Here is a 17,410-nt window from a genome sequence, read left to right on the forward strand (position 1 = left end):
ACAAACATAATATACTTACTACAGTCAACAATGGAGCCAGAGTCAACAATATAGTCCTGAGAATTGGTATTAGCAGGAGTGTGATCCAACAGACAGTCCAAACAGAATGAGTGCAAGTAAAAAGATAAAATGTCCAAACAAGAAGGAGTCATGAAACAAACCGCTACCTACGTCCTGTAGCTCTCACAGAAGCAATAACGAATAAACGGCATAACATCAACACCAATCGCAAGAACACGGCAGTCTACAGTCGGCAGAGAGCTCGTGATTGAGTCACGGCTGTATGGTCACAGTCCAGTGCACAACAATGTCCATAGTTGGGATGTGTGTAGTATGAGATGGGGAAAAACACAGAAAGTAGAGTCCAAAACCACAAGTACTACTAGGACCGATGGGATGAGTAAGAATCAGCTAAAATCTTACTGAGTGCACCTTTAAGAAAACCATCTTTGTAGTGCTGCTTTAAAGAACCCATAAGGGTTTCACTTTTTTCTCTATTAAAGGAATAGTTTACCCAAAAATACAAATTCTCATAATGTACTCACCCTAATGTTGTCTCAAACCAATATGTCTTTCTTTCTTCTCCGCAACCCAGAAGTAGATGTTTTAATGAATATTGCGGGCCATCATTTCAATACAATAGTAGTTGAAAGAGAGTTTTAAAAAGCTTTAAATATAACCAAAGGTATTATAAAAAAAAAAGTCTATGCGACTCATATAGCATCATATTTGAGGTCCTCTAAAGGCACACGATAGGTTTTGGTGAGAAATAACCCATAATGTTCATGAGCGCTTTGAGTGAAGCTCAAAGTTTTGCATTGTTTTTAGAACTCTTAAGCATTTTATAAACGGTTTAGAAGTTAATCCACCTCACTTTTTGGGGGGGAAATAATCATTCTTGTAAAGGTTTTTATGAAAGTTTTGCTTGACCATGGTGCAAAGAAAAAAAATTGTGACTTAAAGACCTGTTAGAAGCTGTTGCCAAATGGTTTGCATCGTCACTGGTCTGAACGGACATGCATACGGTAAGAGATATTCCTGTGCCCATTTTCGTGCTTTTCATCAAATCAGTTAGGACTACTGGGCAAACGTTATGTCATCTAGTTAATATGCATAATCCAAGCTGATTATATTCATAACGTAACCTCCCCTCTTCTCTGATAGTGTAAGGTGTGTGTAAGGTTGCAAAGATAGCACTGTAGTGTTGGGCGCACACACAGGCTTTGCTTCCTCTCTCTCTCAGGCCAGATGGCGAATCTGCGTGTAGCAGTGTGTAATAAAGTGTTTATTTGGCCACTGCGGCTCCCAGGAAGCAGAATTAAGCTTTTTATAGCATTCCTAAGGTTCACACGAATCAGCTGAGTCATAGACTGACACACTCGTCCTTTCCTGCTCATTTTTTAACACACCACTCTTATGCTTTTGCTGTTTTAGAAATCGCAGCAACTATAAAGACTAAAGAGAGTTAAAGAATCTGCTGCAAGCTGTAATGAGGAGGCGACTTTCATTGTTGTTATTGAAGACATCCATATGTTGATCAGGTGGACAGATGGGATGAAGGAAAAGTCTGTTCTGGTGATGTCATCAGTACCTGTAGATGGCCATGTGTCCAACCTTGTTCACTGTCTTTGTGGTGGGGCTTTGATATAAAGAGGCAATATTCTTTTAATATTCACTTTTAAAGCATTTTATTTTATCCTTTTATGCCCACTTGTGTGAATTTCACGAAACCTTTCAAGAACATGTCCAGTTCATAGTTCAACCCCCAATTAAAAAGGAAGAAAAAAAATCATTATTGTAATTACAGTGAGGATGAAAAAAAAGTTATTAAGGTTTACAATGGGAATATGGTGACATGCATCTTGGCTATTTTGAAGCGATGTTACTTCTGACGAGAGCTGCAACAAAAAAAGGTAATCCCAGAAGCGAGATATCTCATTTTCTCAGTTTCTCTCTTTCGATCCCTCAAATACAAACTCATACACAAACTCTCTCACACTCACACAGACACACACACACACACACTAACTCACATACACACACACACACTAACTCACACACGCACAAACGCACTACCTTATTACTCCAGTAAGTCTTCGAGTAAAGCAGCGCAAGCCTCGCAATCCTCCGTTGTTATTTCTGAAGTGACGTTTTCGAATTAGCAACGAAGGCTCAGACTGTATTTAAGCAAGACGCTGAATCTGTGGCGAAAGAAAGTAGATCCTCTTATAAGAGCATTTTAGGGATGAAAACCTGAAAATGTTTTGAGTTAAAGCCCTGAAGGTTGTCTTAAGGTGTGGTAACCATGTTATAATTGGAATAATTGACTCCAGCCCATTGAATTAAAAAAAATAATGCACACCCGAGGTGTAACGGTCACTCTGCTGCGCATCGTGACCGCATTACTACCTCGGGTCTGCGTTATTTTTAAACAATTCAACGGTCTGTCATCAATTATTCCTTATGTAAAATACTTTGTGTTTGATTTATGATTAGCATAGACATAATGACACCCACTGAGCTGTTAATTAAAAAAAAATATATATATATTTTTTTATTTTTTTATTTTGCAAACCAACTTGCGCAGCTCCCAGCGCTGGATTTTTTAAATCTCTACAAGATTTTTGAGGCATAATATAACTCTGGAAATTCCTTTTCCATGTTTTCAGTTCTCTATGAAATGGAAAGAAGCTGTGTTAAGTGAGCTCAGGTAGAAGAACATTCCTTAACATACAGTACTAAGAGAGTTTGAGAGAGACATCAAGAAAGAGAGCGCAGGAAGAACAGTTGGGCCTCGGAGTTTACCAGTGTGTGTTTGCCCTTGTGAGGTTATTAGCGTGATGGTCGCCATGGCAACAGGAACGCCTCCATGGTAACACATAGCTGAGACAGGTGCAGTTGCATCACAGGGCTATTTGTTGCCTGGCAAAAGGACAGAACATTAGCGCTTGAGATATACACTATCGCCCTGGAAACACGCAACTCTCCATGGCAACCGTGGATGGCTTGGAACCTATTTTAGGGTTTCTGTACCTGCTTTTGTCTTCATAAAAATTTGCAGGTGCGTGAATTATTGGAGATGGCAACTGGCAGTCCAGTTGCTTTAGGAGATTAATTTTAAATGGGTCTCTGAACTAAAGAAGTCCACAAAGAAAAAGAAAGAAAGAATACACCCTGAATGCACAAAGACTGGCATTAGTTCTCGTATTTAATAGTTGTCATTTCAACCCAATTGCAAAAATGCATTACTAAGAAAACCAATTCAATGAACAAGCTCATGAAAAGCCTGAGTCTGGTATTGTGTTTGTTTTTATTTAGCTTCTCTCTCTTTCTTTTTTTTTCTATCTTTCTTTCTCTCTCTCTCTCTCTTTCTCTCTGGACTTTCAGACTGTGTTAAGGAAATTAAAACAAAAACGTAATGAAAACTCAATGAATTTCCATTTACTTAACCCACCTTCATTAAACATGAAAATTCCACTAAATATCAAAATCACTAGCTGGCCCTAAAGAATTTAAAGGGATAGTTCACCCAAAAAATGAAAATTCTCTCATCATTTACTCACCCTCAGGCCATCCCAATTTTTTATTCTGCAGAACACAAACAAAGATTTTTAGAAGAATATTTCAGCTCTGTTGGTCCTCACAATTGAAGTGAATGGGTGCCAACATTTTGAAGATCCAAAATGCACAAACACAGTATTAAAGTTATCCATAAGATTGCAGTGGTTAAATCCATTTCTTCTGAAGCGATATGATAGGTGTGGGTGAGAAACAGTTCAATATTTAAGTCGTTCTTTTGTTTTTGGTAATTTGCATTCTTCGTGCATATCACCCCCTACTGGGCAGAAAGGAGAATTTATGGTAAAAACTGACTTATATATTGATCTCTATCTCACCCACACCTATCATATCAGAAGATATCTAATTAACCACTGGAGTCTTACAGATTACTTTTATGCTGACTTTATGTGCATTTTTGTGATCCAAAATTATGGCACCCATTCAGAGCTGAGATACTCTTCTAAAAATCTTTGTTTGTGTTATGCAGAAGAAAGAAAGTCATACACATCTGGGATGGCATGAGGGTGAGTAAATGATGAGAGAATTTTCATTTTTGGGTGAACTATTCCTTTAATGAACTATTCATTAAACATATTTAAATTATATCAATTACAAAACTAAACTAAACCTAGTAAACAATAAAACAACTCATCTAAATCCAAAATTAATCTAAACTTAATATAAAACTGACAATTATATTGTCAACTAAAAAAAACATGAACTAAATTAAAAGGACAAATTAAAAATAATCTGGAGGAAAATATACTATACAGCCCTGCTTCCAGGCTTGTCTGCGTGCCTCCAAACCCCAACTTCCCTGCCCTCAAGTCTTCTCAGTAACATTAAATGACAAGATCACTCCCACTTTTCCACACTTACTCTAATGGCCGCTGCCATGTAAGTGATGGGGCTTCCATATCTCGCAGAAACCCTCCATGGGTGCCCAGCTTTCTACTGCCAATAAACTTCAGAGATATATTAGCTTTCCAGCAGCCCAAATGGATGAATGTCACATGTCTCTTTGATTACTGTAGAGCTGAGAAGAGCATGCTTCAGAGAGAACGTTTGGGGCACTTGTAGTATTTTGAGGGTTTAGTTCTCATGGCATAAGTAAGGATCTCTTCATTTATTATTCACAAACATTTTATTTTAAAATCATGTTTTATTTTAATGTGCTTTTTATATATGTTTTTTTTTTTTTTTTTTTGTGTACCCCCACGGTCCCATCAGGAACTCAAGTACCACTTCATCTACACAAACCAGAATGGTCTTCATATTAACTTTGTATTATTTTGGACCATTTACTGTAGTATAAGCATGAATATGATTAAAGTCACTAATATTATTAAATTAAATATAATAATAATAATAATAATAATAATAATAATAATACTAAAAACAGCTCACCAAATAGCACATATATTTTGCTACATGTCATTCACCAAAAATTGTAAGACATGCACTAATAATAATTAATTATTTTAATCTAATCAAATTATTTCAATCTAAAATCAAAATCTTCCCAAGTATCCCCAAGAACCAATTAAAGAAAGAAAGAGGACATTGTGGAAGATTGTGGCTTATTTGGGTAGTGCCAAGCAGTCAGTGGAAGTAAGACTGTGTAGATTTATTGTTCTTTGAGGTATTTTTGTTCTTTTGGAGGTTTGTTTCATGGAAAATATTCTGTCTGGTTCCATGAGCCTTAATTTTCTTAGCTCTCCAACCACTACCCTCAAGCTCTCATTTGCCTGTTTGTGCAGATTAATCTCTTTGACTTGTACTTTTATAAATACACTTTTATATATAAATACACTTGTAAATACACATTAAAGGTGGCAATAAATACACTGCATGGCCAAAAGTATGTGGACACCTAAAGATCACACCCATATGTGCTTGTTCAACATTTAAGTTTTGCCTTGCAATCATTGTTCCAATTCATCCTAAAGGTTTTCAATAGGCTTCAGGTCTGGGCTTTGATCAGGTCAGTCAAGTTCTGCCACACCAATCTCAGTAAACCATTTCTTTATGGACCTGGACTCATGAGCAGGGGCATTATCATGATGAAACAGAAAAGTGCCCCATTGTACTGAAAACATTTAAGGAAACTGCATGGCAGTATGCTTTATTTTATGCACCTTTTAGTAATGTGTATGTGAGGAGGAGTAGGGCGTGGCCGGGCCGTGAGGGTGCACGGCTGGCGCTGAGTCACCAAATCAGCCGGGAGGGGGATAAAGACGAGCTGTGAGCGCCAGTTTGAGAGAGAGAGAGACACGCGGCCGCTGTGTGTGTGTGCGTCTATGTGTTTTATGTTATGTTTCAGTTCTTTTACGTCATTAAACTTATGTTGACTGTTCTGGCGGTTCCCGCCTCCTCCTTGCTCATCCTGAAACCATTAGAGTGTAACTGAAACACTTTAAATATGGATAAATGAATGGCATAAGCAGATTTTTACAAAACTTGGCCATTACAAGTCGACTCCAAGTCCAGAAAGCCGCATGTTCTCGGGTTAATGAATTTGTACGCATTTAGGAAGTCTGCAGAATTCTGCTATAAAATTCCTTTCACTTATTGTTTGTAACGCTCGCAACCCTCTTGCCCTGAGAATACCTCTGTTGTGAGTCTCGAGCCCTAGCAAGTACTGCTTCAGATTTCACACTGAGAAAAGTTAAAAACCTCAAGGCGATAAGTAACATACTGGGGAGAACCGGTGCTGGCACCAATTAGACTTAGATTAGTCAAAGCGGATTGTGATTCTAGAGGTAAAAGGAAAATGTAGTGGGCAATAGGATTTTAAATGAGATTATAGAATCAAGATAAAGGAGGTAAGCTTTGTTTAAAAAAGAAAAATGAATTGGACAGATCCGCTATTGGAAATGGCTGTTCCTTGAAAGGTGTGAGTGTTTGCATTAACAGAGCAAACAGAGTGTGCAGGATTTAAAATAAATGGGGTGTATTCCCAACAAGACTCCTGCCATTGGCACACGTGTTTCATGTTAGAAGATCCAGCAAGGGCAAAGAATGTTCTTCCCCATTGATGTTTGGTGATTAGCAGAAATGTTAACATTTTTGAAAATGCTCCAGTGGTTGTAGACGTGCCATCAGTGCCCTGATGAAACAGGTTTTGGCTCTCCTAGCTAGCATTAACATTTGATTAAAAAGTATTTTGGCTGAAAAAGCGAGCCATGGTCCCACAGAGAAGGTTCAAAGGGGTTTTGTAGGACTTGGCTGGGGTCTTTTCTGCTTAGATTACCGGGGTATGCAGATTCAGGCAGAGATAGTAGCTCTATGCCTTTCCAAACCCTCTACCTTGATGTAACCACCCTCCACTTCTCAAGATTTAACTAGATTTTTATATATCCTGAATAAGATGTGAGTGGTGCTTGCCCATGCAAACTTGCTGTCACGATGATTGTGTGTTGTGGGTGATTGCCAGGGTGTTGCTAGGTGGTTGCTTGCTAATGCAAATCAAAAGAGCTTTCTCCTCTTTGATATAAAGCGCAACAGTCTGGTTCCTGAAGTAAAAATGTCAAAGAATTTTCCATAGGGAATTGATTATTAACAATATCTTATAACAGATGAAGCACTACATTACCTTTGAGCCTGAGGGGGAAAATCCACCAATCAGAGAATCATAGCCAACCAAACTACAGAAAAAGAGTCCAGCAGCAACCGTCCACTTCCATGAAGCACTACGAATGACACAACCAAGTCGGTCTCCGTACACTCTCAAACTACTCATATATTTACAGTATATGTATCTGAATATTTTGCAATGTACTTTGAATATGTTGATTCTGTACTGCATATCACCAACTTCAAAATAATAGTTTTATGTTATTCCATTAATTAACTTCAATTACGTTGTTCGCAGTGCTTCTTGCGATTGTAGTTCATTCCCTCATTAAAGACTTAAAGTAGTAATTCTCACATTCTTGTACCTTTGTCTTTTTGTCTGATTTTCAAATACTTTTTTTTTCCAAGTAAAAGTTTGGAGCCGGTTGAACTGGTTTATTGCTTTGAACTCTTTTATGAAAAATCGTATGAAATCCCTAAGTAAAAAATGAAGGGGGAAATTATATTCACTCAATTCTGGTCCCTAGATTTTGAGTCCCTCCTTTTTGTCCGTTTTATCATCTGCTCGGCATAAACGTAAATCAGATCGTAGCACACCTGTCCTTAACAAGGCACACAGTTTTAGGTATCATTCATGTCTGTCTGTAGCACAAAGGAAGGTTTGTACAAATCCCTTACTCTTAGTGTGAACAATAGTAATAGTGATGCTTGCCTTAGTAAATGCCATTGATTTCTCTACTTAAGAACCAGAACTGCTTTTGATACAAAGCTCTTTCAGGGCTCATGGGCTTAAATTCATTGATCAGCTGTTTGATTGTTCCCTCCTCTGAATGTGTTAAATTTTACTAGCAAAACCACAGGCCAAATAATTGCAGCAGGAGATCTCATTTCTTTTTATTATGTTCAGAGAGTGGAAGGCGCATAATAACAAATAAATAACTTAATATCATAAAAGCTTTCCCTCACTTTTTTGGTTCAGTTCTTACAGCTGATTAAAAAGGGCCTAGGTCGTCTATCATGAGGCATGCTGTGTCCATGGCAACACGTACCATAGCTGTAACCCGATATAAAGCATGTGTGTGTTAGGAATATAAACACTGGTCTTGACTGCTAAAGGGAAGGAATAAGAAACAGAAAAAGAGACAGATACAGTATGGCATATAGTGAACTCAGCCCCGCTGGGATCTTGCCCCTACATACTTTAACCAACAGAGTCTCTATGTGTCTGTTAGCAGCATGGGGCATGAATACCTTCAGGTCATGCTACGGCAAACTGTTTGAATCAACACAAGAGCTCTTCACAATTTATTTAAAGCCTAATATGGTTGTAAGGGATGAATTCTGATGCAACCATTTTTTCCCCTTATGTAAATTTCGTTTGGAATGGTTAAGATTACAGATTACAGGTTCCAATTCTAGCAGTATATAAGCTCTGTCTGTAACACTTTGGTTGGATTGTAAATGTAGGAGTCACAAAGCCAAATTCACTATTTTCCTTTTATGTTATTTATACAGCCTTCAAGTGGAGTTGGAAACGTTAAAATTACAAGTTCTGAGCACATGAATGATTAAGTAGAGTCATATTTACTAGCAGGACACTTTGAATTCCAGATGATACCCGAATTGCAGAGATGTGACATTGGAAGGGGTGTGTCAGCATGAAAGATGATGGGAAGCAATGATTTTGCAAATGTATTTAATTTTTTTTTATTCAATAATATTAACTTGTTATAAATGACAGATAATATAATTAACTTATGGACTCCCCTTGCAGTTTGTTTTATGCAAATTAATTAATAATTTGCTAGATACAATGCAGTAATAAATAATATAGGTTGTGTAAAACTCATGCAGGTGTATTCACTTATGATTTCCATTGGTACATCCTAAAAAATAGCTTTTGCCGATGTTTATTGTGTATTTGTTTTTGTTTAGCATCTTCATTATTTTCTCTCCTAATGCGTGATATTTCGTGATAACATTAATTTGAACTTTGTTTTTTATAAACAAGAGAAATAAACAAGCTACCATTTCTTGTACATTCCGATATGTTTTGATACTTTCCAGTGCAAGCGCTTTGTACCACTTATTGGAAACCACTGTGGTTGAAATCTGAAATGTCATAAAGCAAAATGTACAATTTTTGTCTGATCATGTTGTTTTTTTTTTGTTGTTTTTTTTTTTTTGTAAGCAATTAAGCTACTCAAATCAGCTCATGCAGCTCATGTTTGATGTCACAAGCCAGATTCACTTTTGTTCACTTATGATATTTCGTTTTAGATGGAATAAGTTATTTTTGTAAGCAGTAAGGACAAACATTTCATAACTGGTAGCTTATTTTCATTGGTAGTGATACTTAATGAAGGTTTAAGGTAAGCAATGACTTCTCAAAGTTGAAAGTTAGAGATGTTTTGGTTGCTAAGCGACTAGTATGCAAATGAAGATGTTCATCTCAAGTTGTGTCTGAGCTGCACTGAGATATGTTTTAATCACTCTCAATGGGAAAAAGGAGGAAAAAAAAAAACGCATTCTAACGGAGCACTGTAATTAATGTAGCGATGCTCCATTTCTTCTCATGCTAAATTATCCTCAATTGTCAAGGCAGATACCTGAAGTCTGACAGCACAGCGGAGATTAGCAAATGTGAAGTGGCAGTGGTTTGTTTATTCACCTTGGCACACAGCCTGTCTGTGCTCAGATATGCCACGAACCATAGAATGCTCCTTCATCAGAAGAGGTCTTTGGCCAAAAGCAGCTGCTTCTAAAAGCTTGGGCTTTTAAATACACCATGTAGACAAATGTGCTCAAAGAGACTGTGCCACCTCTATTTGTTCTAATTGTCAATTAGTTAATTTACTCTTAAGAAGATTAGGAAGGGGAAGATGACAGAGACAATGTCTGCACATGCACAGAGAGTGGATAGAGGGCTAAATTGAAGATTAGACTGCTTCAGATGAGAATTATGAAGCTTGTGTCTGAGTCTGACGGAGAGACAGCAAGACGGATGAGGAATCGTAGACAAACAGATAACTGACAGCAATTGAGCAGTTAATCCACAAAAATAAAAAGGTTTTGTAACCTTTGAAATTAAAAATGTTTTGATCAAAATGAGCTGTAGAAAATAAGAAAGGTGGATAAAAAATTTCTGCACAAATCCTTCACAAAACAAATAGGCAGAGACTTTCAAATATGCCGTCAAAAATAATCAGTCTGTTTGAATGCGAATATTATATGAATGGAGCATGAAAATTCATGGCTCTTTTAAGGAAAAAAGATTGCAGGAGCGAGGGTGAAAAAAAAAAAAGGCTGTTTCTGCAAATTCCCAAAATCGTGACTGTTTTTGTGAACTTTGATCATATTTGAAACACTCTAGATTCTCATCAATTTGTTCAACATCTTTTACTTATTACAGTTGGGTTAATGTTGCTACACTTCTACTTTTTACTTATTTTGTTTACCTTATATATTTTTTTCAACTATTTATGCAGCCTGGTGGGCTCTTTTGACTGAAATTTCACACGATAGGAGAAAGGTGTCCCGAGTTGTTCCTGGCAAGTTAGTACATCTGCTGCCTGCCAGGAACGAACTCAGGCACTTTTGTACAATGGGCGAAACTTCACCAATGTTTTCCCCCACTTTTTCTGGTTAACACTGGCATATATACATTTTCTGGAGGTATTCGCTTGAATCAACTGCACATCCTAACAAAGAAACCGATTGTGTGAAGCAGTCAGTGCACGCTTATTCACTGTGCATGACGCATGCCACGGGCATAATCAACAAGGGAGCGGATTTACTGTACGGAGAATGAAGAATTCACCCACAAACAGGCAAGTGATATGGGCAAGCTGCTGCATCTCTTTACATCGCATGAAAACGCTCACTCATTTTCATCTGAACCAGTTTCAAAAGCTAAACTGCCTGAGAGAGACCCAGCATGTGTGCGATAGAGACTGAGAAGGATGTGGCCATTCAGCAAGCTGCAGCCAGAGCAGCAATTAAACTTCAGCATAAGTATTTTTATATCTGTATGTATAGTGTCTAATAATGCATTGGCAATGCACACTTAAGTTTCTCTTGCCAATAAAGTTTGATATGAATTGAAGTCCACTGGAAAACAACAGAAGATTTTGCCCAAATTGTCCACTGATTTTATGGCATGTATACTTATACTTGTATCTAAAATAAACGCATGTAATAATGTGTCTAATTAATATTTTAAAAATAATTTTTTTTTAAATGTATTAATTTTTTATATAACATGTACATATTTAAATAATTAAAATAAATTACTAACCAATTTCTTGCAAGTTATTTGAGACAAATATAAATTAAATATATTTCTGATGATTTTTTAAATGTTTGTTGTAATGTATCATGTACCATAATTTAATTGCGATGAATCGCAGAAAATTTGTTTTAATCAATTCACCCCTAATATACTATAAACAGTGCATTCAGAAAGTATTCAGACCCCTTTTTTTCATATTTTATGTTGCAGCCTTATGCTTTAAATGATATTTTTCACATCAATCTACACTCCATACCCCAAAACAAAGCAAAAACATGATTTTTGATAACTTTGAAAATGTATAGATATATTAATACTTGCCTAATATTGTGTAGGTCCCCCTCGTGCCACCAAAACAGCGCCAACCCGCATCACAGAATAGCACTCTGAGATGCTATTCTTCCCACCACAATTGTACAGAGCGGTTATCTGAGTTACCGTAGACTTTGTCTGTTCAAACCAGTCTGGCCATTCTCTGTTGACGTCTCTCATCAACAAGGTATTTCCTTCCACAGAACTGCTGCTCACTTTTTTTTTTTTTGCCACAATTCTGAGTAAATTCTAGAGACTGTTGCGTGTGGAAATCCCAGAAGATCAGCAGTTACAGAAATACTCAAACCAGCCCATCTGGCACCAACAATTATGCCACGGTCCAAATCACTGAGATCACATTTTATCCCCATTCTGATGGTTGATGTGCACGTTAACTGAACCTCCTGACCCGTATCTGCATGATTTCATGCACTGCACTGCTGCCACATGATTGGCTGACTAGATAATCGCATGGATGATGTTCTGTTATCATGACCGTGACACATCTGTTGTACCTTACATTCTTCTTGGGTGTCCTTGAGTTTGTACATACATCCTGACTCATAACATAACTACTATCCGAGAAGGACCTTTTGACCCTCCTCTCCAAAGGACACCCATGATCACCAGAAAAAATCAGTATGATTTGACTAATATGTGAGAAAAATGTGAAAACAGTCAAATTCTGTTCCTGAAAGCCAGCACTGTACTGTAGTTTACCTCCCATTCATCGAAGGCACAGTCGAATGGCCGTTTTCAGCCATTTTACAAAACCTGTAATATAAATAAATAAACATAAACATGTCATTTTCTTCCTTGAGTGAGAGCACCGAAACCTGACACAGTTTTCCTGGTTGTTCAGTCCATTTAAAAAAAAAAAAAGTTATCCCACCAAGTCCATTTATAAGTTGTACATCATCTATTCTTGTCACTTTGTGATCATTCTCTCCTCTATTTTTTCTTTACAGTATGTCCAGTCCTCCAATATGGCCAGGAAGTCCTTTTTATAGAAAAAACAAGGGAGTCCTACTACAAGGTACAGTCATATGTCTTACTGTATTTACATACTTTGAGCCATTCCCTATTTCTCTCCTCTTGTTCATGTTAATGTGTGTTCGGTTCCACTGACAAGGGCTCTTTATTGTTTTACCCGCTTCAGTGCTACATCCAGAAGGGATCTTGGTTTATTTGCATGCCCTTTAGACAAGCCTTTCTTTCAACAAAAGGCTCATATCCAAGTACCTGGCTAGTTCCTAAAGGAATTAACTGAGTGGGTGTTTATTTCGTTTGTTTGTGTGCCATAAAAAAGAACTGCTCCAAATCTGAGACCATTTTTCCTCACTCCTTTTCAGTGTGGTATTTGGATTCCTGGAAACCTTTCAGTTGTTCCCTCTGTCTGTCTCATTCTGCAGTTATCCATTCTGTATGAGTTGTCTTCCAGAGTATGACTTGTTTATCACAACTGTGCAGTTGTCACTTGACCTGTTTATGTGTATTCTGGATTTCATCTATAGTAAAAGGTGTAGCAGAAAGCATAACTTCAACATTGCAAAGGAGGGGAGAGCGAGTCGTGGAAAAGCTTCAGTTTTTGGAAGACAAAGTCTGTATTTTACAAAAGTGAAATAAGTAACTTTTTTTGGAGTGAAACGATTAAGTTTTGTTTAATCCTTTTTCTATTGTTGAACAAACATACATTTTAAGTACCCGAAGAATACTAAATAAATAAAAGGACACAATGTTTTCTGTGGAATTCACTGGCAGATGTTAATGTCCTGGCCTAAACTTTGTTTCTAAATACAGGTGCTTTTCACTTGCCTGAGACCTCATTGTTTTGTATAGAACCATTTTAGAGTTGTATTGATGAAACAAGCCTTTTAAAATTAGACTTTTTGGCTGGTTCCTTGCTTAATTTAATTATGCTGTAATGAAATGCCTTTTTCTACTCATTAGCCTCAGCAGGTAGGGGATTGAATGGGGAGGCGTGCACTTTTCTTTCTGATCTTGGTCCCAGTACTTACAGAGTAAATGTCAATTCTTTAAACAACAGTCATAGTGTTTTTACTTTATTCAAAGCAAAAAAAATAATTAATGAGGATGAAAAGGCCAATAGAGTAGTATAAACATAGCCCACTGTGTTATTGCAAATAGTTTATTATTAGTGGTGCTTGCTAAAGTGGTGCTTTCTATCATAATTGCTTACACTTAGCCTAGCCTAGCAACCACTCAACCAACCAACAGCCACATAGCAATGCCCTGGCAAACACCTAGAATACCCTGGCAATGTGGTGGTGAGATTCACAAGGAAACACACAAGTTGCCTATGGAAGTAAAGATTTTTTTTTATTATGGTGGCTTGACAAAGCCAACATAATATAATTCTACAAACATGGTTTAAGGTTTTCCCAAAATCCCTAAACCAAGACCAAACTATATCAACTGTAACTCCTAGAGCTTTCGAGCTGCATCCACCAAACTCAGCACAGACATTTAGACCATTCTATCTCTTTCTTCAGTGCTATCATCTATACTACTCCAGCCACTTTGAGAACATGGCAGTGCAATACTGAATATATTGTTGACTTTAGTCGCTTTGGATAAAAACATTTGCTAAATGAATAAATGTAAATGTAAATGAGTTACACTGAAAACAATTTTTTTGTTGGATTTATTCAAATATACACTCACTGAGCACTTTATTAGGAACACTATACTAATACAGGGTAGGGCCTCCCTTTGCTTTTGAAACCGCCTCAATTCTTAAATAAAAAAAAAAAAGACACTTAACAACTTTAGTGGGCACTCAACACAGTTTTACTTCGCTGAAAATATTTGCTAATTTGAAGAATACAATGCTTCAAAATTGATTCTAATGAAAATATGTTTTGATATTAACCCAAATAATAAAAAAATAAAAAATAAAACACAAGAAATTGCAATGGTTTTGCAAGTAACTGTCTGAAAAAGTTAAGACCAAAATATTAGACAACTAGCTTTTAAGACTAGTCTAAAACAGTTTTATGCAACCGGCCCCTGGCTGGAGTCACTCAACACATCCTGGACCAGAATTTCCCGCATGAGCACCATGACACAGCGTGCCTGGAGCATGTGCACTAACTGCTAGATTACGGCTCCAACCTCTGAAATTTACTCTGTAAGCAAAGACACTAATAAATGGAACTAATCCTGCTTTTAACAATTCTATCTAGTTTGAGGCCAGTGGCTACTGTGGTCCAGTGATACAAGTGACTGATTTATTGACTTGCCCGGAAGCAGTCCTTTAGACACCAAAATGAATTCTTATTCACTGCACATAAAATGTGATCTATATTTAATTTTACTCCACTGGAAAACAATTCTCACTAAACGTATGAGACACTGACTGATGGTTTGGTTCGGCCACAGTGTATGGTCCATCATTCTGAATATACTGTAATTATCACATGGCCTCAATGTTCTTAGTTTCCTTTTTCAAATCTCTCATTAGTATGTGCTTGATTCCTTCTACATGTATACTTTTGATTAGATTCATGTGCGTAAATCACAGTAATCAGAGATTGAATTAACCTTTTGGCATTTAAAGCAGCTCACTAATGGATGTGCAGTGCACGAGCTGTTATTATAAATAACTTTGAAAATGTATAGATATATTAATACTTGCCTAATATTGTGTAGGTCCCCCTCGTGCCACCAAAACAGTAGATTGATGTTTTTTTTTCATCTGAGGCTCGAAGATGACACACAAGGCAGTCCTATGCCGAGAAGACATAGAAGCTTTGCCTGTTCTCTCACAGCCTGATTTGTGCCTGTGCATTGTCTGATCATTATTCTGCTCTTTGTTTATTTACACACATCCTCCGTGCCATTTAATGCATTTCTGATGTGTGCAAGTTTCTAGAATGAGGGCCTAGAAGAAAAAAAAACAATTGGTAAGTTCACTCAAAAATGAAAATTCTTCATCATTTACTCACTTTTTTCCATGCAACTATGAATGGTGAATGGTGTCGAAGACTAACATTGCCTAACATCTCCTTTTGTGTTCCATGGAAGAAAGAAAGTCATACTGTTTTGTAACAACATGAGGGTGATTAAATGATGACAGAATATTCATATTTGGGTAAACTATCCTTTTACATATTTTCTCATATAGGCTTGCAACAACATAACCTTCTTAAACATGCTCACAGTGTCAGAGAAAATTCATAATAAACCCTCTCGAAATCCGGCTTTTTGAACGGTGCGTAGATTTGCCTGTGCAGGCAGTGACTTGCTCGGTGTAATTGGCAGTTAACAGGCGTGTTTTGTAAACACTTTTGTGGCTGTGATATTATCTGACACGTGGGGAGGTGACAGCAATACACCTGCAACTGCTGCCACATTTGAAGGAGGGACATCTGCTTATCTCAGAAGTGCTAACACACACTGGATGTGTACAGTACTGTGCCCAACGCTGTGCTATATTCCCGCAGCTCTTAAACACAACTTCTGAGATATGCATGACATTTAAGTACAACTCTTCTCCTGATTTTCAAGGCCGTGTCCATTAAAGGGTTATTGAAATGGTAATTAATGTAGCTCTCAGATGCTTAGATGTAATTAGCTGTTTTCCAGAGACAGCGAAAAGTCATTAAGGTAAAACTATTCTTTTTAAGTGGAAGATGGATGTGAAACATGTTCAGCAAAGATAGAAGAAGAAAGTGCAAGCCAGCTCCACTTCAGAGATAACGGTCCTTCAAATTTTGCACCTTGCTTTGCTAACAAAAGTTAATCATGTGCTGAGTAAGCACCATAGCAATGAATTGCTTTCTGTTTGTCTGCTAGCACTGGTGTCTGCATAGCGGTGATGGTGCAGAGCTCTGGATTATTGCACAATGCTAGCAGACAAACTGAAAGCAATTCATTGCTTTCTTTTTTTTTTTTTAAGTTTAGTTTTAGGTTGTTAAATGGCTGTGATTGATTTTAAGCCTACTGGAAACCTCTTCACTTGTCCTTAGCCAGTTAAAAAGCCGATTGGATGTTAGTGTAGCGCAGTGGCTAAAGGGCTGGTAATTCAAATGTTGTAGTTTCGAACCCTGATTGGGGGCGATCCTCTCTAGGGGATTCACCCAGTTTAATTCACCCAAATTCTGTCATTATTTACTCACCCTCATATTGTTCCAAACCTCCATAACTGACTGATTTCTGCAGAACATAAAAGAAGATGTTTTAAAGAATGTCACAGTTATGGAGCAGTTGATTCATTTCAGTGATTCATTTCAAAGCTTAAAGCAGTCAAAACAAATATGGCGACAGGTCAGTAACATCAAACCTCATTGGTTCTTGTGTCATGACATCATGACATTTGGTCATGAGACAAGCAAGAACAATTGAGGTTTGACATTATTGACATGTCACCATATTTGATTTGGGCTCTGTATACATGAGTTGATCAATGATTTGATTTGAGAGTGAATAACAACTTTGGTCTGTTCGTCATACAAAGTGATTGGATGCCTTCAGAAAACTTGACCCACAAGTTGCATTTTTTAAGCTTTAAATTGAGTCACTTTCAACTGCTATTGTATAGAAAACAATGATCACAACATTCTTTAAAATAATAAATTTGGTGTTTTGCAGAAGAAAAGTCAAATGGGTTAAGAATGACATTTTAATTTTTTGGATGAACTACTGTAT

General features: G+C 37.2%; 1 protein-coding gene across 3 annotated transcripts in view; it reads left to right on the forward strand.

The window, feature by feature from the left end:
• LOC127411487 (forkhead box protein N3-like) overlaps positions 1–17,410 on the forward strand; it is a 152,347-nt gene that overhangs the window by 92,877 nt on the left and 42,060 nt on the right. For all 3 annotated transcript variants that reach the window (XM_051647102.1, XM_051647103.1, XM_051647104.1), the window contains exon 4: positions 12,709–12,776. In XM_051647102.1, coding sequence (XP_051503062.1) covers positions 12,709–12,776 — 68 coding nt within the window. The remainder of the gene's footprint in view (positions 1–12,708; positions 12,777–17,410) is intronic.

Source organism: Myxocyprinus asiaticus, chromosome 20, assembly GCF_019703515.2.
Source record: "Myxocyprinus asiaticus isolate MX2 ecotype Aquarium Trade chromosome 20, UBuf_Myxa_2, whole genome shotgun sequence".
Taxonomy (NCBI): Eukaryota; Metazoa; Chordata; class Actinopteri; order Cypriniformes; family Catostomidae; genus Myxocyprinus; species Myxocyprinus asiaticus.